The following is a 20558-nucleotide window of genomic DNA, read 5'->3' as shown; positions in this document are numbered from 1 at the left end:
GGCTAATTTTTGTATTTTTAGTAGGGATGGGGTTTCACCATGTTACCCAGACTGGTCTCGAGCTCCTGAACTCAGGTGATCCACCTGCCTCAACCTCCGAAAGTGCTGGGATTATAGGCTTGAGCCACCATGACCAGCCCGTTTTTTTTCTTTCGTTGACTGTGCTTTTAGTGTCTTATCTATGAAATCATTGGCAAAACCAACATCATGAAGCTTTTCACCCATATTTTCTAAGATTTTTGTAATTTTAGGTCTGATACTTAGGTCTTTGGTCCATCACTTTTTTATTGTAGTGAAATAAACATAACATCATATTTATCGTTTCAACCAGCTGCGAAAGTGTAATTCAGCTGTTGCTATCACTTTTTAACTCCTGGGATCTCATCCTTGGGGGAATAAATTATAAAGTTTTGTTGTCTGTCATCTAAGCAATGATAAAATCAATCTTCTATCAAATGTGAACAGGGTATGCCTTTTAGGATGGTAAGGCCATGACACCTCAGATGAAGCAAAGCAGCCAATAGCACCGACAGATAGCCCTAAAATCTTCTGCCAAAGCCCCATCTCTCTTCGTTATTTTTATTGTGAGCTGACCTTGCAAATTTATTAACCCAACTTTTACGATTATTTTTTGATAGACAACAGTTGCCTTCAGTTGTTAGAATGAAGTAAAAAAACCTTCTCCCTCCAACCTTGAGAGCAAGTTTCTGTCTCACAGATGCATTAAACATTTTTGTTTAGCAAGCAGGCACAGAGTAGCTTATAGAGCCTACGTAGTAAGCCTCATGACCGTTCTTTGTCCTTTTAGTGCTCTGACTACTACGCTGCATGAAAGGCTCTTTTCAGGCAGATGCTATAGTTTTCACAGTTGATATCAGACAACCAGAATTCCTACTGACTTATGGTTGAATGTCATCTCAACAGGTGTGGGCTGCAGTCTTCATTCTCTTCTTATCATTTGTTCAGTAAAGGTAGGGAGTGTCTCCAAAATATTTTAACTTGAATACTTTTAATTTCGCCACTGAGAATCCATTTCTTATATCTTTCATGATATTTACAAGCCATTAGTTTTGAAAAGTCATTTATGACATTAACGAGCAAAGTAGTGTTGATGGAGGTATAAATAGCTAAAGGGGTGGTTGTACTCCCTCTGGAACACAGTCTTTTTGATATGAGGCTAGCTGACTCTCTCCCACTCCCCATATAAACAACTGATTAGAATGCTAGCTGCACCTACCATGTGGCTTTAACACACACTTACATATGATATTGTCTATATAAAAAATTATGTATCTGTTATATTACAGACATCATAACAATCTCATAACCATGCTCTAAAAAAAACCACTTCTTACTCACAGTTAAACCTTTCTTTAATGAGGCTTCCAACTCCCACCATGCCATGGAAACTGCTTCACTAGTGCCTCCTGTGAGCTCCTCGCCTCCAGTTCCTTGGATTCCTAGTTGTCCCCCTCTCCCTGGGGCATTTAACGCTCTTGGTCATCACCTTCTTTTTGATACTTTCACCTCCCACCTCTCTGTTCTTTTTTGTAGCCTCCTCTTCTTGCCTGCTTGTTCAATATTGGTGATCTTGAGAATTTTTATCTCAGCCTTCTAGTTTTCTTACGTAATCTTCGTAGTCTCCTTGAATCAGTCTGGCTAAGCCCAAGGCTTCAACTAGTTCTTCCACGCTAAAAACTCCCAATACCTTCATCTCCAACTCCTCTCTTGAATCCAGACAAATCCCCAACACTACCATCTGGTGATCTTCCAGGCAAATAAAATGTACCATGGGCAAAACTGAATTCATCAATACTTATCCCCCTTTACTCACTACATGGCCCATTTCTCTTGCTAGCTTTTCTTTTCCTACTTAATGACACTATGGACTTAGTCCATTTTGTGTTGCTATCAGGGAATATCTGAGGCTGAGGCTGGGTAATTTATAGAGAAAGGAAGTTAATTTAGCTCACATTTCTGCAGTCTGTACAAGAAGCGTTGCACCAGCATCTGCACAACTTCTGGTGAGAGCTTTTGTACTGCATCAAAATACGGCAGGGAAGGTCAAAGGAGGAAGTGGGCACATGCAAAGATAGACCAAACCTGAGGGGTGTCCTGGCTTTATTTTATTTATTTATTTATTTCTTAGATGCAGGGTCGCTTTGTTGCCCTGGCTGGAGTACCGTGGCTCAATCTGGGCTCACTGCAGCCTCTACCTCCCAGGTTCAAGTGATTATCCTGCCTTCGCCTCCTGAGTAGCTGGGATTACAGGCGCCTGCCATCATGCCTGGCTAATTTTTGTATTCTTAGTAGAGATGGGGTTTCACCATGTTGGCCAGGCTGGTCCTGAACTCCTGACCTCAGGTGATCCACCCACCTTGGCCTCCCAAGGTGCTGGGATTACAGGCATAAACCACGGTGCCTGGCGCCACCTCAGCCTCTTAAAGTGCTGGGATTACAGATACGAGCCATCACATCGGGCCTCCCAACAGCATTTATTGAAGAGACTGTCTTTTTCCCTATTAAGCATTGACTATTTGCATGTCTTCTTTTAAGAAATGTCTGGGCGGGGCGCGGTGGCTCACGCCTGTAATCCCAACACTTTGAGAAGCCAAAGCAGGAACATTACTTGAGGCCAGGAATTCAAGACCAGCCTGGGCAACAGAGTGAGACCCTGTCTTTACGAAAAGGACAAAAATTGTCTGGGCATGGTGGTACACACCCATAGTCCCAGCTACTCCTTGGGAGGCTGAGTGAGGAAAGGTCATTTGAGCCCGTGAGGTTGAGACTGCAGTGAGCTCTGATGGCACCACTGCACTCCAGGCTGGGTGACAGAGTGAGATCCTGCCTCAAAACAAACACCCTAGTAGAAGTGGCAAAAAAGAAAAAAAAAAAAAAAAGAAAGAGAAAATAAAAGAAATAGCAGAGACTGGGTAATTTAGAAGGAAGAAAAATTTAGCCTGCACAACATGATGAAAACCCATTCCTACAAAAAATGCAAAGATTAGCAGGGCATGGTGATGCATGCCTATGGTCCTAGCTACTCAAGAGACTGAGGTGGGAAAATTACCTGAGCCCAGGAGGCCAAGGCTGCAGTGAGCTGTGATTGTGCCACTACATTACAGCCTGGGTGACACAGTAAGACCTTGTCTTAATAAATAAATAAAAATAGTAACAAATAACAAACTTATTTCTCACAGTTCTGGAGGCTGCGAAAAACATCAGACAAATCCCAACATAAGAATATGCTACAAGATATCTGATCAGTTTTCTTCAAAATTGTCAAGGACTGCCAGGCACTGTGGCTCACACCTGTAATCCCAGCACTTTGGGAGGTAGAGGCGGGTGGATCGCTTGAGTTCGGGAGTTTAAGACCAACCCGATCAATATGGTGAAACCCCATCTCTAATAAAATACAAATATTAGCGAGGCTTGTTGGTGGGTGCCTGTAGTCCCAGCTGCTCAGGAGGCTAAGGCAGGAGAATCTCTTGAATCTGGGAAGCAGAGGTTGCAGTCAGCCGAGATGGTGCCACTGCACTCTAGCCTGGGCGACAGAGCAAGATTCTGTCAAAAACAAAACAAAACAAAAAGCAAGGTCACCAAAAATAAGCTTAAGATACTAAAAAAATAAATTTAAGAAATTGTCGCAGCCAACTCCTTGCACTCTCCCCTCCGGTCTTCTTTCCGCCACCTTTCCGCACCGCCGCAATGGTGCACATGAATGTCCTGGCTGATGCTCTCAAGAGCATCAACAATGCCGAAAAGAACAGGCAAATGCCAGGTGCTTATTAGGCCTTGCTCCAAAGTCATCGTCCGGTTTCTCACTGTGATGATGAAGCATGGTTACACTGGTGAATTTGAAATCATTGATGATCACAGAGCTGGGAAAATTGTTGTGAACCTCACAGGCAGGCTAAACAAGTGTGGAATGATCAGCCCCAGATTTGATGTGCAATTCAAAGATCTGGAAAAATGGCAGAATAATCTGCTTCCATCCCACCAGTTTGGTTTCATTGTACTGACAACCTCAGCTGGCATCATAGACCATGAAGAAACAAGATGAAAACACACCGGAGGGAAAATCCTGGGATTCTTTTTCTAGGGATGTAATACATATATTTACAAATAAAATGCCTCATGGACAAGAAATTGTCACAGCCAAAAGGAGCCTAAGGAAACATGATAACTAAATGTAAGGTGGTATCCTGGATGGAATCCTGGAACAGAGAGGGCATTTAGGTAAAAATGAAGGAAATTTGAATAATGAATAAGTTATATAACTAATATATAACTGATACATAATAATGTTACATATAATATGTTATAACTAATAAGTTATAACAAGTTAATGTTAATGTATCAATGTTAGGTCATTAGTTGTAACAATGTAAGAGGTTAGTAATAAGGGAAACTGTGTGTGTGTGTATGTGGTACATGGGAACTCTACCATTTGCTCAATTTTTATGTGCATTTAAAACCATCCTAAAAATAGTCTATTAATAGTAAACAAGTAAGGACAGCAACGGAGTATAACCACCTGAACAAAAGAAATCCAAAAATTCATACTGATAGTGAATAAATAAACAAGTAGGGTTCTGCTCTATAGCAGCATCTGGATTGACAAATGTGGAAGACTTGAAGAAGGCGGGGAAAAAAAAAATCCCAACATTTATGGAATCTGAATCATAAGGTAAAGTTTGATTAGGAGCAGGATATTTGCTTGGTCTCAAAGTATAACCTCACAGATTGATTGCTTATTAGTTATTATTATTATTTTTTTTGAGATGGAGTCTCAAAAAAAGAGACTTGTTCGCTCTTGTCACCCAGGCTGGAGTACAATGGCATGATCTCGGCTCACTGCAACCTCCACCTTCAAGTGATTCTCTTGCCTCAGCCTCCCAAGTAGCTGGGATTATAGGTGCCCGCCACCATGCTCGGTTAATTTTTGTATTTTTAGTACAGATGGGGTTTCACCATGTTGGCCAGGCTAGTCTCGAACTCCTGACCTCAGGTGATCCGCCCACCTCAGCCTCCCAAAGTGCTGAGATCACAGTCGTGAGCCACCGTGCCCGGCTGCTTATTAGTTTTAAGGGGGAAAATATGCCATGGAGAAACAGGGCAATACGTTGATGGGGTGACAAAGATTAATATTATTTTATAATGAGCATAGTGTGCCTGCGGATGTAACACACTGAGAACGCCACAACCTCATGTAAATGTGGCTATTTCAAAGGAGGATGCATGACTTTAATTATGAGAAGACAAAGGTCATAGTACAAATCTGTATTTGAGATAGATTTCTTTCTAAGATGAGTTGCGTTGGTGAACTCCCTTGATCACAAGGCTGTTAAATAATCAAATGTAGATATTCCAGACTGTAATTTTAACAACAAATGAAATTGTTAACACGTTGGAGATGGAAAAAGGTACATATCCATAGAAATAATTACTTAAAGATGAAGAGATGATCAGTTTTCCTTGCAAGGACCTGAAATTATGGGGGATGGGGAACCAGTGGAGGAAGGACGGGTTGGAGAGGTGGTGGGAAGAGAAAAGAAGCCCTCAGTTGAGGACTGCCGGTTGTTTGATTTGTATTTATTTTTAATGTAACAAACACTTACATAACGCTTATTCTTACCAGGAGCTCGCTGTCCTACGTGCTTTGCATATATTGACTCTTAATGGGAAAGCTCAGTGATCGGTCTGTATTTCCTAAAACAAAACAGCGACATGACACTAAGCGATTTTGCTCATAAGTATTTTTATCTGTTATTGGGGACCTGCGCCGCAGTAATTCTTTCCTTCCACAGAAAAGCATGAACCTAAAATTACGTCAGGTGGTCTTTCGTAGAAACGGCCGGAATCCAAATTTGTGATACCACCTGTGGAGTTCCGTTGGAAAAGTCAGCTGGCTCTTTGTATTCTAGAAAGCCCTAAGAAGCATGCACTGAGAGCCGGTTACACATCTATTTCGGGCGCCAGGTTCTCATATTCCCTTTTCCTTCGGGGGCGAACGCCAGAGGAGGTCGCTGCTTTCTTTTAACTAAAGTTGGTGTTTTTCGATAACTTCCCTTCTCCAGGTCTAGGAACTAATTCCGGTCTCCTTTAGTTGCCAAATTAGTGCGTTTATCACGCCATGGATTCTGGGAGACCTAGTCTCCGCGCCGTGAGGTTTACGGAGCCGGTGTGAACGTCAGACTTCAATTCCCACAATGCCTGACGCAAAAGCCCAGTTTTGGCCTGGGTAACCGAGAGGTGGTCGCCATCTTGCGTACGGAGGTGCCGTTTGTTTCCGCGATTCTGAGAGCTGGGGTTTTAGTTCTTCCAGACCTCGGCTTTAGGGCTGTGTCTCCGCTTTTCTTTCACCTTCACAGAGGTTCGTGGCTTCACAAGAAGAAGGTTTTATTGGGAGGTAAAGGTCAATGCGTAGGGGTAGAGTAAGGTGAGTAGACACCCCGTTTTAGAAGTGAGGGTGGGGTGGTGGTGGCGTTTTTCGCTTTCACTTCTTGACCCTTTAGGTTAGCTGTAAACGTAGAAGCAAGCTCAGTGTGAACTTTTGCGCCTCAGAGACCTCCAGAATTCCTGGACAGGACCTGAGCATGTCTCCATTGGGACAAAAAACCTGGGTGACGCACTTCTGCCTGGGCCGCTCACTGGAAGTCTGGAGTCGTGGAGCTCGGATAGTGTATAGGCCACGCTCCGTGAACGCAACCCGGTTGCTCTTCTTCGGGACTTTTCCGACACATTTCGAATGGGGAAATGAGAAACCGAGAGGAGGCCTGTTGGCGTTCTCCGCAGTTGTCCTCCTCCAGCTCTGTGGCCTACTTCCATCATTCTCTAGTTCGCCTTTTTGTCCATTTCTTTTTCTCTCGTGTTAGGAACATCAGAGAGTGGCACAATGAAGAATTGGGTGGAATAGGCCTCTGGGCTGTACTTTGAGGTCCCTAAGGTGTTTCAATTTTTTTCTTTTCCCCCGAGAAGGGGTCTCGCTCTGTCGCCAGGCCGGAGTGCAGTGGAGCCATCTCGGCTCACCACGACCTCCTCCCCGCCGCCGCCCCTCCCCCCCGCCGCCGCCCCGGGCTCCAGCGGTCCTCCCACCGCAGCCTCCCGAGTAGGTGGGACCACAGGTGCGCGCCCCCATGCCCGGCTAATTTATTGTATTTTTGTTAAGAGACGGAGTTAGGCCGTGTTGCCAGACTGGTCTCGACCTCCTAAGCAGCAATCCGCCCGCCTCAGCCTCCCAAGTGCTGGCATTACAGGCTTGAGCCACTCTGCCAGGTCTAAAGGGAAGCAAATTTTGTCTTCATGATAGACTATTCGGAAAAGATGAACGCTTTGAACTTTGGGAGTTGCCAGATTTCTTTATTAAACGAATTTCCGTTATCGTCATTGCAACTTATCTCTTCCTTCCTTTTAAATTAACGCACTACACCTATTTGGGAACCTCTTTTACACTAACTACTCACAGTAAAGGGCCTCCAAAGACTGGCATTTCAGTTAATCTAACATTTGGATGCTAAGGAGATTGGTTGTCTGAGGTTTGGGAGGGAATTGGAGCTATTTACTCTCCAAAACACAGTGATTTTAAGTAAGGAAATGCTTAGGATGCAGTGTGTCAGCCAGTTTGAGTATGTGTTAATTTGGTGTTGGCAGTTTCACTCTCCTTTTAAATACACAATTGTGTATCTATATCATAAAAGTATATATTACTGACTCAACTTTTCAGACAAATTTAAATCTTTTAGGTCCTCCAAATTCAGAAATGGATCGTTTAAAGTTGAGATCTATCTGTATATATTTTTTAAAGGATATTCAATGAGATCCCTCCCATAAACCACCCTGTTATGACTGTACTTAAATAATAAGTGGTTATAAAATTGACTCTGGTATTTTGGGAAATTGTTACCATTAAATATATCACAAATTTAAATGTCTAATTTCTTGTTTTTGAAGAAATTTTTATTTAGGTTTTTAATATATTAGCTAGTAATTGTATGATTTATTTATTTCTCAGATGTCTTATGGTGAAATTGAAGGTAAATTCTTGGGACCTAGAGAAGAAGTAACGAGTGAACCACGCTGTAAAAAACTGAAGTCAACTACAGAGGCATATGTTTTTCACAATCATAGTAATGCCGATTTTCACAGAATCCAAGAGAAAACTGGAAATGATTGGGTCCCTGTGACCGTCATTGATGTCAGAGGACAAAGTTATTTGCAGGAGAACAAAACTGAAACTACAGATTTACATAGACCTTTACATGATGAGATGCCTGGTAATCGACCAGATGTTATTGAATCCATTGATTCACAGGTTTTACAGGAAGTACGTCCTCCATTAGTATCCACAGACGATGAGATATATAGCACAAGTAAAGCATTTATAGGACCCATTTACAAACCCCCTGAGAAAAAGAAACGTAATGAAGGGAGGAATGAGGCAGATGCTCTAAATGGTATAAATGGCAGAGGAGGACAAAAAGAGAAACAGAAATTTAACTCTGAAAAATCAGAGATAGACAATGAATTATTCCAGTTTTACAAAGAAATTGAAGAGCTTGAAAAGGAAAAAGATGATTTTGAGAACAATTGTAAAGAATCTGAACCTTCTCAGGAACAGTTGATTCCATTTTATCAAGGCCATAATAATGGTCTCTTAAAACCTGACGAAGAAAAGAAAGATCTTAGTAATAATGTTTTTCCATCACATTGTGATTATCAACAGAATTTGGGGAATGAGACAGGCAAATATCCCTGTAATGGACAAATAATACCTACATTTTGTGACACTTCATTTACTTCTTTCAGGCCTGAATGGCAGGCAGTGCATCCTTTTATAGTGCCCCATGGTCCCCCTCTTCCCAGTTTGAACTATCATTTAAATATTCAAAGATTCAGTGCTCCACGAAATCTACCATCAAATATTTTCCAAGCGCAAGATGACTCTCAGATACAAAATGGATATTATGTAAATAATTGTCATGTTAACTGGAATTGTATGACTTTTGATCAGAGCAATGAATATACTGACTGTAGTGAGAATAGGAGTAGTGTTCATCCCTCTGGAAATGGCTGCAGTATGCAAGATGAGTATGTGAGTAATGGTTTCTGTGAAGTCAGGGAAAGATACTGGAAAGATCCTGGCATGGACAAGCATAACGGAACAGACAGGTTTGTGAACCAGCAGTTTCAAGAGGAAAAGTTAAATAAATTACAGAAATTACTTATTCTTTTAAGAGGTCTGCCTGGTTCTGGGAAAACAACATTGTCTCGGTGAGTAGAGGATACCAACTGAATATTTGGTAATTCATTATTTAAAAATTATAAATGATACTTGTCGCCGGCTGCAGTGACTCATGCATGTAATCCCAACACTTGTGAGGCCGAGGTGGGCTGGTCACTTGAGCTCAGAAGTTTGAGACCAGCCTGGGCAACATAGTGAGAGCCTGTCTCTAAAAAATAAAATAAAAATGTTAAAACTATAAATGATATTTGTAATCAGTGACAAATGCTTTCATGTTTCTAGTAGAAGAAAATCTTTAATTTGCTATATTTGAGAATAGCATCTGACAGTGTAACTATTTAAAAATCTTTTCTGATAGAAGAAAGGAGAATTGGCATATATGTTTATATTTAGATTCTGCTACGGGCTTTAAAAATAGATAACACTTTGTATAATTATGACAGTGATGAAAGCCAGTGCTACTTGAGGACTGTCCTGGCCTGCCCTTTTGAGTCAGCTATTCAAGAAAAGTTGGACTCAGTGTTAGAAAATTTGGGTTTTTCAAGTTCAGCTGGAGGTGAGAAAAGAAAGAAAATTTGGGTATTGACTCAGTTATTTCACTTTTTCACCTTGGGCAAGTTTTGCTCTGTTAATGGAATAAATGATACTTAATTTTTCTGAAATTATTTTGGGAATCAAATGAGACAACCCAAGGAAAGGAATTTTGAATGTGTTGAGCACTGTGCCATGTTCATACCACTGATTGGCGGAAGGAACTCTTTTTTGATTTCTTAAAATTCAGGAGTTTGAAGTGAGCAGTATCTGAATTGGCGTTAGAACTGGTGATGGTTTATTGTATTACAAGATATTTCAAATTCCTTTTTTTTGTTTACATTTTAAAACTATTGACGCACTTGAATATATTTATGCAATTGTGAAAAAATCGTGTAAAGTAAGCAGTACAAATTTTCTGCAGTTTATATAAGATGATTCAAGATTTGTGCCAGACAAGGGGAAAAAGAAAATTTTCTGGTATCTTTGGGTGAGGATGGAGAAGTCCAAGAAACCATTTTGCAAATGTTTTATATTTACTAACAAGACAATCTAAACAACCTAACTAAACTTTTTTTTTCGGAGAAAAGACTAAAGATTTAATTTGTGATATTTCAAGCTAGATTATAAACGGTGATCTTTGTGAATGAATTAGTTCATTCCAAAGTTAAATTTTGGTCTTTGTATTTTGATTCCTTTTATGTTAGTGAGGATTTTGTAGAGAAGATAAAATTTCACCTCTATAATAATAGAAGTTAGGAGTGAGGTCTCACAAACATGGGCAGTCTTCTAGATTTAGGATATACTATCAGAGAAAATAAATAATTGATATTTGGAAATTGGATAAAAGAGTCTGCTAGTTGGGACCACTTCACTAAGAGGAGGTATAGAAGAAACCTAAGGAAGAAAAGTTAGACTTGAGACAACATATTGGAGTATGTTGAAACTAAAGGTGAATAAAGTAGTGGAAATTCAATAGAATTTTTTTTTTTTTTTTTTTTTTTTTGAGACGGAGTCTTGCTCTGTCGCCCAGGCTGGAGTGCAGTGGCCGGATCTCAGCTCACTGCAAGCTCCGCCTCCCGGGTTCACGCCTTTCTCCTGCCTCAGCCTCCCAAGTAGCTGGGACTACAGGCGCCCGCCACCATGCCTGGCTAGTTTTTTGTATTTTTTAGTAGAGACGGGGTTTCACCGTGTTAGCCAGGATGGTCTCGATCTCCTGACCTCGTGATCCACCCGTCTCGGCCTCCCAAAGTGCTGGGATTACAGGCTTGAGCCACCACGCCCGGCCTAGAAATTCAATAGAATTTAAAGGAGACATTGTAGTGGGAGATGATAGAGGTGATTAGATATAATATGTATACTTATTTGAAGAATAGACGTATAAGAATGGAAGTTATATGTAGCACCAACAAGTGCTATTTGTATTGTGATTCACAATTTACAGTGTTTCCATACATAAAAATCTTGTGAGATGGGTTGTTTTTTCATTTTATAGAAGGAGCAGAGGCTAAAAGAAGTTGAGGTTAAGTGATTTAGAAGTTACAAAAGCTAGCAAGAGATCAAACTAGGAATAAAATGATAGTATGTTTTTTCCCTTGCCTTCACTTTAATGCTTAATGGATATGTCGTCTTATACATGACTCCTGACTTCAAGGAGCCTGGTCTGTAACTCTTTAGGTCAACACTTTTTGAGTGAAGTGGTTTTGGTTATTTGGAATTAGAATGGTAAAGTCACATACTCTTTGGTGAGGAATGGCTTCATGTAGGAGTTCACATTCAAAACAAGCTTTGACAAAATAATAGAGTGAAAATTGATAGATCAGAATTGAGCTGATTTGGAAGACCAAATTAAAAGACCGGCTGGGCGCGATGGCTCACACCTGAAATCCCAGCACTTTGGGAGGCCAAGGCAGGCAGATTGCTTGAGCCCAGGAATTCAAGACCAGCCTGGATAACCTGGGTATCCCAGCTACTTGGAAGGCTGAGCCCCAGAGGCTACAGTGAGCCATGATCGCGCCATTGCAATCTAGCCTGGGTGACAGATTGAGACCCTGTCTCAAAAACAAGAAAAAAAAATTAGTAATGTTTACATTTGGTATGTGGTAATGAGTGTAGGCTGTTGGATAAAATTCAGATTATTTGGAGGTAATGTTCAAGTCCTCTTCTTATTTAATTTAGTCCTTGCCCACATCTCAATCAGCATGTCTCTAACATGGTAAGTATTCAAGATGTCTGATGATGATTCTGAGAGAGACAGTAGGCCATAATAGCCTTGGCCATAGCCTTGGCCCATAGGGTGTTTATGGGTAGGATAGCCCAATAAAGATGTCACTTTTCTCCCTAATTGATTTATAAATTCAGTGAAACTTTAACCAAAATCCCAAAGGAGTTTTTGTATGAATTTGAGAAGCCAATAAAGTTTGTTTGGTATGTAACTATAACAAGGACAGTTTGAAAAAAAATGAGACTTATCCCACCAGCTATCAAAATATACTTAGAAACTACTATAATCAAAACTTTGCAATAATTAGCAAAATAACAAGTAGATAAAATTAGAGAACCCAGAAACAGATTAGGTGTGGTGGCTTACACCTGTAATCCCAACACTTTGGGAGGTTGAGGTGGGGAGTATCACTTAGGCAGAAGTTTGAGATCAGTTTGAGCAACATAGACCCTGTCTCTATTTAAAAAAAAAAAAAAAAAAAAAGGAAAAGAGAATCCAGAAACATACCTACATATAAGAGAATTTGATATTTGATGAAATTACATTTTATATTAGTAGGGCAAAATATTCAATAAATGGTAATAGGATATTTGATTGTCAGTCTGGAAAAATATTTAAAGCCCCTGTCTTAAATCATTCACAAAAATAACTTCTAGATGGATAAAGGACTAAGAGTAAAAACAAAACCAATAAGGAAACTGGAAGAATATAGAGAATGGGTAAACGCTGGGATCTTTCTTACCCCCTGAGAAATAAAAAGTGAGGGAATTTAAGAAATTAGTTTTTTGTTGTCATCTGTTTTACAGATTATTGTGGATATTTGCAATGGGAGGGTGAATAATGTCCCCCTCCAAAGATATCCATGCTTTAATTCCCTAAAAGCTGTGCATACGTTGCCTTACATGGTAAATTGGATTTTGCAAATTTGATTAAGTTAAGGATCTTGCAACGGGGAGGCTGTCCTGGATTATCTGGATTGGCCCAATGTAATAACAAAGGTTCTTAATAAGAGGGAGGCAGGAGTAATTAGTCAGAGAAAGGGTAAAACCAAAGCAAAGGTCAAGAGAGAAGATGCTACACTGCTGGCTTTGAAGATGGTGGAACATCCCATAAGCCCAGGTGTGCAGCTAACCTTTAGAAGCTGGAAAAGGCAAGGAAACAAATTCCGTAGAGCCTCCAGAAGGAACACAGGTCTGCACACACTTTGTTTTTAGCTCAGTGAAACTGATTTTGGACTACCAACCTTCAGAAATGTAAGATAAATTCCTGTTTTTAAGTTTGTGGTGTTATAGAAGTTACAGAAACTAATATATTTACCATAGTTTAGGGAGAGATGGGAAAAGCCTTTTTTTCCTCCTTTTGGAGGAAGCAAGTCTCCTTAATTCCAGAGAAAAGACTTACCTTTCTTAGTGTAGGTCCCTTTATTCTTAATTCAGGGAGTGTTTAGAGTACCCCAGTAAAGTTGTCTCAGGAAGTGTATAAAGGCACTCAGTAAATAAGGGGAAAAGTGTTCATGATGTGTCAGTTTTACTCAGATTTTGTATTTTTTTTTTTTTGAAAATCACTTGTAAATGCACTGAAAGTATTAAAATAATACGCAGATCTTAGAAATTTAAAAAACAAACCATGAAAATGGACTCTCTTTTAGGCCTTGTTTTGGGAACAGGTTCTCTTGGTTCACTTGTTTCTTAAATGAGAAATTGTAAGTATAGAGTACATTAGTTATTCAAGGCTGTATAACAGATTACCCTAAAACTTAGTTGTTTAAAACAACAAACATACTGCCTCATAGTTTCTGTAGGTTTGGACTCTGGCTATAGTTACCTGGGTGCCTTTGGTTCAGTGTCTCTAAGAATGCTGTGACCAAGATGTTAGCTAGGACTGTGTTCTGGTCTGAAGGCTTGATTTGGGAAGGATCTGGTTCTAAGAGCTCTCTCAAGATTGTTGACAGAACTGAGTTCCTTGTGAGCTATGTTGGATTGAAGACTTCAGTTCCTTGCTGGCTGGAGACTGGAGGCTTCTCTCATTTCTTTGCTGCTTGGCCTCTCTCCATTCACAAGACAGCTGATTTATTTCAGAGAGAGAGAAAGCATACAAGCTCAAGTCTTAAGACAGAAGCTACTTTTTTTTTTTTTAAGTAATCTCCAAAGTGACATCCCATCACCTGTATCATATTCTATTCCTTAGAAGCTGGGGACTAAATCTAAGCCTACTGCAGGATAAGAGGATACAAGGTTGTGAGCACCAGGAGGCAGGGATCGTTGGAGGCCATTGGTTTTGGAGTCAAGGAGATGCCTTATCTTAGCTCTCCCAGTACCATCTAACTTGCCAAAATTATTTCTTCTCCTGAATTGGTTTATTATCAAATTGGCAGGCTTTTATGAGTTGGCAGGCTTTTATGAGGATTAAATGAGGTCATAGGTTTATGTAAAGTGTTTGACATATAATAGATTCTCAAAAAGATAGCTATTGTTTTGAAAAAAAAAAAAAAATAGAAATCAAGTGGCCACTGAGCCCAGATTTGATTTTTTAAAATTAGATATTTGACTTACTCAAATCTCTAAATTTTGATATTCTATAAATCCATTTTAGTACCTGACTTGAGAGTTCTGACAGAGTCTAAGAATTTTGAAAATATGAATGTTCTTAAATAATTTATTTTTGCTTTAGAGGTTTGGTATGACATTGAGATATTCCTAGATTCATATGGGTGTGTTTTTAAGTCCATAAAATAAAGCTTCATGGTTTGAAGTAATTCAGGGAATTTGAAAAAGATGCATGAACAGTCTATGCTGCCTGGGAGGAAAAGTATTTTCAAGCTAAACTTATTTACTGTAGTTACGATTTATATATTTAAGAAAATGTTCTTCATTGAGATTTGTTCATACGTAATGTTTACTTGTTTTAATGATATAAATTGGTTTATTACTCCTCCACCTTTTATTTTGAGAAATAATTTAAACCAGTTCTTAGATACAAAAACTATGATTGTCATGTAGAATGATATTATTAACATCTTAAAAATCACCCGTGCCAGGCACGGTGGCTCACGCCTATAACCCCAACACTTTGGGAGGCTGAGGTGGGAGGATCACCTGAGGTCAGGAGTTCAAGACCAGCCTGGCCAACATGGCAAAACCCCGTCTCTACTAAAAAGACAAAAATTAGCCAGGCGTGGTGGCATGCACCTGTGGTCCTGGCTACTCGGGAGGCTGAGGCAGGAGAAATGCTTGAACTCTGGAGGTGGAGGTTGCAGTGAGCCAAGATCATGCCACCACACTCCACCCTGGGCAATAGAGCGGGACTCTGTCTCCAAAAAAAAAAAAAAAAAAAATCACCTGCTAATAAAGTAGTAGAATGGAAAAAAAAAAAAAAAAGGAAGCATAGAGTATCTACAAAAGGTGTTATCTAGATTTCTGGTACTGTTGAACATAATTAGATATTATGTGATTACAACCAAAATCTCTTTTTGGGTGATTGAGTTTTGCTTTAGAATGCTAATATCATGGCATTTTCGTATTCTGGGTTATCTGTATAAGCAGTAAAATGCCAAATGTGACATGTTTTGGAAAAATCATGGCTGCCTGAAAAAGAAATCTAACTCCAGTCCCCCAAGGAAGCAGACACACAACCCAAACCATTAACTTTCATTTGGTTTGTCTGAAGTGATTTGAACTGTAATTCTGTAAGTGGGAATAGAGTTTTGTGCAAAAGTAATCGCAGTTTTTAATTGGCGTTTTAATGGCAAAAACTGCGATTACTTTCGCACCAACCTTTACACACTTAAGTTGCTTTATTTTGATATGAGTGATTTTATTTTTATAAAATATACCACTGGCCCTCCATTTTTGTTGATTCCACATCAGTGAATTCAACGAACCTTGGACTGAAAGTATTTGAGAAAAAATATTGTGTCTGAATTGAAATGTACAGACTTATTTCCTTGTCGTTATTCCTTCAACAATACAGTGTAAAAACTATTTACATAGTATTCACATTGTATTAGGTATTATAAGTAATACAGAGATGAGTTAAAGTGTATGGAAGGATGTGCATAGTTTATATGCAAATAGCTATTTCTATATCAAGGTCTTGAGCAGCAATTGTGGTCTTGGAACCAATCTCCCATGGATATTGAGGGAGAATTGTATATGATACCATTATAAGCTGAGGGATGGAGAGATGACACTTGTCATCTTAACAGTTGAAACCCTCCCTACTACTTTTTTAGTAGGAAATAAGTCAGTTTGAATCATTCCAGGCCAATATTCTTTTACTCTCAATTCCTTCCACCTTCCATCCCACCAATCCCCGCAGAAGTATACAGTGGTGTCCAATTGCCTAAAGGTTGAAGGAGAGGAGAGAAACAACAGAATACTTTCGTTGTTGCTCTCACCAAATCATTATCTTGCTGCATTTTCCCTATCACAGCACACTCCCAATTTCTTTCCTGAGTCATTGGTAATGTGAGTTCTCTCTGAGTACTTCTAAATCTTGCTGTGCTTGTCAATTTAAGGCAGTATCATTTTCAAAGCAAAGCTTGATTATCATTGACTTGAACTGAGAGTTTTTCATTTAGTGTTTAATAATTAATTTGATTTAGTGACGTAATTTCTTGAAAATTTAAAGTTTGATTATACTTTGGAGGATCACAGATTGTTCCATAACCTAAAGCCTCCAACTATTTCTTAGTAATAGGAGGATCATATATGTTTCATGGAAATGAGTTTATTAAAGCTGTCTAGAGTCACATATGGTTTTTTCCAAATGAATTGCTTGCTTAGGCTTACTTGCTTTTTGGGTTACCTGTTGCACTAGATTGAGGCAATTTTAGACAACAAATACAAAATTTACTGAAGTGAAAACATGGATAATAGTTGATATAATTTTGAGATTGGGTAAAGAACGTTTTAAAAAGTTACAATACAAATGCTGCTTTAAGAAGTTTTTGTTACGGCCAGGCACGGTGGCTCATGCCTATAATCCCAGTACTTTGGGAGGCCGAGGCATGTGGATCATGAGGTCAGGAGTTCAAGACCAGCCTGACCGACATAGTGAAACCCCGTCTCTACTAAAAATACACAAAATAGCCGGGCATAGTGGCGCATGCCTGTAATCCCGCTACTCAGTAGACTGAGGCAGGAGAATCACTTGAACCCAGGAAGTGGAGGTTGCAGTGAGCCAAAATTGTGCCACTGCGCTCCAGCCTGGGCAACAGAATGAGACTCCATCTTGGAAAAAAAAAAGTTTTGTTAGTGTCTGTAATTGTGTAGATTTAAGTGTGAAATGATTTGAAATCTGAAATCTTTATAAGATTAGTCAGCTCTTAGGCTATTAGGTTCGTAATATACTTTCAGGTAAGTATCAGAAATTCATTTAATAACCTCTCCTGTGTGATTTATTTCAGTTATATTTATTTCTGATGGTTATAGATTTTGTAAATGGCACCTTTATGATTTCTTTCGTTAACAGAATTCTGCTTGGTCAGAATCGGGATGGCATTGTGTTCAGCACTGATGACTATTTTCACCATCAAGATGGGTACAGGTATAATGTTAATCAACTTGGTGATGCCCATGACTGGAACCAGAACAGAGGTTTGTTTTGGGCCAAATCTCCCGGGGTAGAATGTTTGGCTCAGAGTCAAAAGACCTAGATTTTATTCTCAACTTCGGTTTTTACCAGTTGAATGACTTTAGGCAAGCCGTTTCAATAGCTTGGAGACCTAATTTCTTCATCTGTTAGAGGTGGTAATTATACTTGCCCTACATGATCAGGGTTTTTGTGGAAAGCAGAGAATTTAGATAAAATGCCTTATAAACTGTAAATAGTGTATCAGTATAAGCTGGTAAAATGATAGCAGTGTGGGATATTTTAAGAGGCTTTATTTTGTACTTGATGAGTAAATTCAGAGAACTGTGAATCTGTACCATTGTTATGTGGTCCCATAGTTATTTCCCTGAGAATAATGCTAATGTTTTCCAAGGCTTAATATACTGGTTGTGAATATTAAAAGTTTTTCTCAATATTGCTCTACAAGAAACCTACTTAAGGCTGGGCGCGGTGGCTCACGCCCGTAATCCCAGCACTTTGGGAGGCCAAGGTGAGCAGATCACCTGAGGTCAGGAGTTCAACACCAGCCTGACCAACAGGGTGAAACCTCTACTAAATATAAAAAAAATTAGCCGGGCGTGGTAGCACATGCCTGTAATCCCAGCTACTTGGGAGGCTGAGGCAGGAGAATCACTTGAACCCAGGAGGTAAAGGTTGCAGTGAGCCAAGATTGTGCCATTGCACTCTAGCCTGGGGGACAACAAGAGCGAAACTCCATCTCAAAAAAAAAAAAAAAAAGAAAAGAAATCTACTTAATACATTTTTTTAGTGGACATGGGTCAGTTTCTGTTTATCATTAATAGGGATTCTTAACCTGGGCTACACTTTTGAATTTCTTGGGGACTTTAAAAAAAAGCAAAAAAAAAAAAAAAAATAGACAAAAGTGTGCCTGACCTCAGCCCTAGATATTTTGGTTTAATTGATCTGGGGTGGGGCCTAAACATTGATATTTTTTGTTTTGAAAGTTCTCCAGATGATTCTGATATATAGTAAGAATTGAAAACTTCATCTGAACTATAAGTAAATATATATACAATGTTATTTTAAAAGAAGTGTAGATTGATGATTAAACAGATAGCTTTTATTATGAAAAATTTTAAAGAGATTAAAGAGACTGTAATGAACCTCATAGACCCATCACCCAGAATTATCAGTTACTAAGATTTTGGTATATGGGCTTTTATCTTTTTGTTTTTACCCCTTCCTCTGTTTAAAGCAAATTCTAGATATCATACTTTATACATTTCAAATTAACTTTTTTACTTAATCACATCTTTCACTTCATTGCCGTTATCACACATATTAAAAAATGCCAGTTCCTTCAGGTCACGTAACCTAGTGTGTAATTGAATTTCCTCTGTTGTCCTAAAAATCTCTTCAAAGTTATTTTGTTTGAATTGGGATCCAAACAAAGTCCTCAAAATGCATTTTGTTTTATTTTATTAAGTTAAACCATAACATTTTCCCTCTTTTAACCCTTATACTATTGTTACAGAAACTAGGTTGCTTATGCTGTAGTTGTCTATTTGCTTCTTGGTGTTAACCATTGATTGAACTTGCTCCTCTTCTTTGTTTTATGTGAATGGAAATTAGCTCTAGAATAGAGGCTTGATTAGGTTCAACCTTTTTTTTTTTTTTTTGGCAAGCAGATATTTGGTTGTCCTATTCTTAGTAATAGTGAGCTTAATCAGTAGCTTCACAGGGACAACCTTTTCCCTCTGTCTGTTATCAAGTTCCCTATTAACCTTATATATGATGGTTTTATCCAACAATAAATTGTTTCCTGAGTCAGTTATTTCATTCAGAATTGCAAAATGGTGATTTTTAGGTTAGTTATTCCTTCTATGTTTAATAGAATTATTCAGTAATGAAGAACTTATCTCAAAGCTACCAACTAGGGTTGCCCTAAAGTCTAATATATACAAGAAAAATAGTAATGCTTTTCTTTTTGTTTGTCAAATACAGTAAGGAATTTCAGTGAGGATGTTTGTGTGTGTGTTTTAGAGATGGGGTCTTGCTTTGTTGCCCAGGCTAGAGTGTAGTGACACAATCATAACTCAGTGTGGCCTTGAACTCCTGGGCTCAAGAGATCCTCTTGCCTCAGCCTCCTGAGTAACTAGGACTACAGGCAAGTAGCTGGGACTACATACATGTACCAGCACACCCAGCTATTTTTTAAAAAAACTTTGTAGAATTTTGAATGAGCCACAGTGCCTGGCTGAGGGTGTTTTCGAGTAAAAAGTTTTCACTCTGTTACAATTTATAGTTTCACAAGGATAAATTTGATCGTAAGACTGTTTCCTAGTATTGATTTTATAACTCTCTAGAATTTCTCCAATATATTGGAGAGTGGCATAGCAATCTCAAAACAACACTAATTTTTTAATTTTTTTAATGCCATAGAACATTGTTGCTCAAATCAAATAATGATGGGATTGCAATTCTGAAAATGTTTGGGGTTACTGGCCTAAAGTTAAGGGGAACAAGATTAGTTGATAAGTTGAATGAATAGACAGGGCAGAGCCAGTATACCTTTGGTGAACTAGTAAGTTTATTTGTGTGGGACTTTTTTTTCTCATTACAATACTAGCATAGCTGGGTGTGGTGGCTCATGCCTATAATCCCAGCACTTTGGGAGGCCGAGGCGGGCGGATCACTTGAGCCCAGGAGTTAGAGACCAGCCTGGGCGACATGATGAAACCCCATCTCTACAAAAAGTATAAAAATTAGCCAGGCGTGGTGGTGCACACCTGTAGTCCCAGCTACTTGGGAGGCTGAGATAGGAAGATGACTTGAGCCAGGGAGGTCAAGGCTGCAGTGAGCTGAGATTGTGCTACTGCACTCCACCCTGGGTGACAGGGCAAGATTCTGTCTCAAAAAACACAAACAAACTAGTACAGAATATTTCATTAAAATGTTTATGTCATTTGTATTATGTTAATTATA

The 20558-nt window shown here is 39.2% G+C and overlaps 1 protein-coding gene, 1 long non-coding RNA gene and 1 pseudogene across 22 annotated transcripts in view; 2 read left to right on the top strand and 1 right to left on the bottom strand.

The window, feature by feature from the left end:
- The first annotated feature begins 3721 nt into the window (after positions 1-3721).
- On the top strand, positions 3722-4063 carry LOC721996 (small ribosomal subunit protein uS8 pseudogene; annotated as a pseudogene).
- Positions 4064-5304: 1241 nt separating this feature from the next.
- The window catches only part of N4BP2L2 (NEDD4 binding protein 2 like 2), a 96236-nt gene continuing 80982 nt past the window's right edge, over positions 5305-20558 (top strand). For 5 of the 21 annotated variants that reach the window (XM_077974193.1, XM_077974183.1, XM_015120852.3 and 2 more), the window contains exons 1-3: positions 6262-6442; positions 8015-9273; positions 17472-17596. In XM_077974193.1, the coding sequence (XP_077830319.1) occupies positions 17495-17596 (102 nt within the window). In that variant the 5' untranslated portion in view covers positions 6262-6442; positions 8015-9273; positions 17472-17494. Of the gene's footprint in view, positions 5427-6231; positions 6443-8014; positions 9274-17471; positions 17597-20558 lie in introns of those variants that run through there. The other 16 variants (XM_077974195.1, XM_077974189.1, XM_077974188.1 and 13 more) reach the window with 12 other exon arrangements.
- LOC144336256 (uncharacterized) lies at positions 6234-12495 on the bottom strand. The gene is made up of 2 exons (XR_013407878.1): positions 11671-12495; positions 6234-7340 (listed from the first exon to the last, which is right to left on the bottom strand). It is a non-coding gene; the product is annotated as an uncharacterized LOC144336256 (long non-coding RNA).

The sequence above is a fragment of the Macaca mulatta genome, chromosome 17 (assembly GCF_049350105.2).
Source record: "Macaca mulatta isolate MMU2019108-1 chromosome 17, T2T-MMU8v2.0, whole genome shotgun sequence".
In the NCBI taxonomy this organism is placed as follows: domain Eukaryota; kingdom Metazoa; phylum Chordata; class Mammalia; order Primates; family Cercopithecidae; genus Macaca; species Macaca mulatta.
The sequence above is the reverse complement of the archived record's forward strand: the minus strand, read 5'-3'. Positions and strand labels throughout refer to the sequence as shown.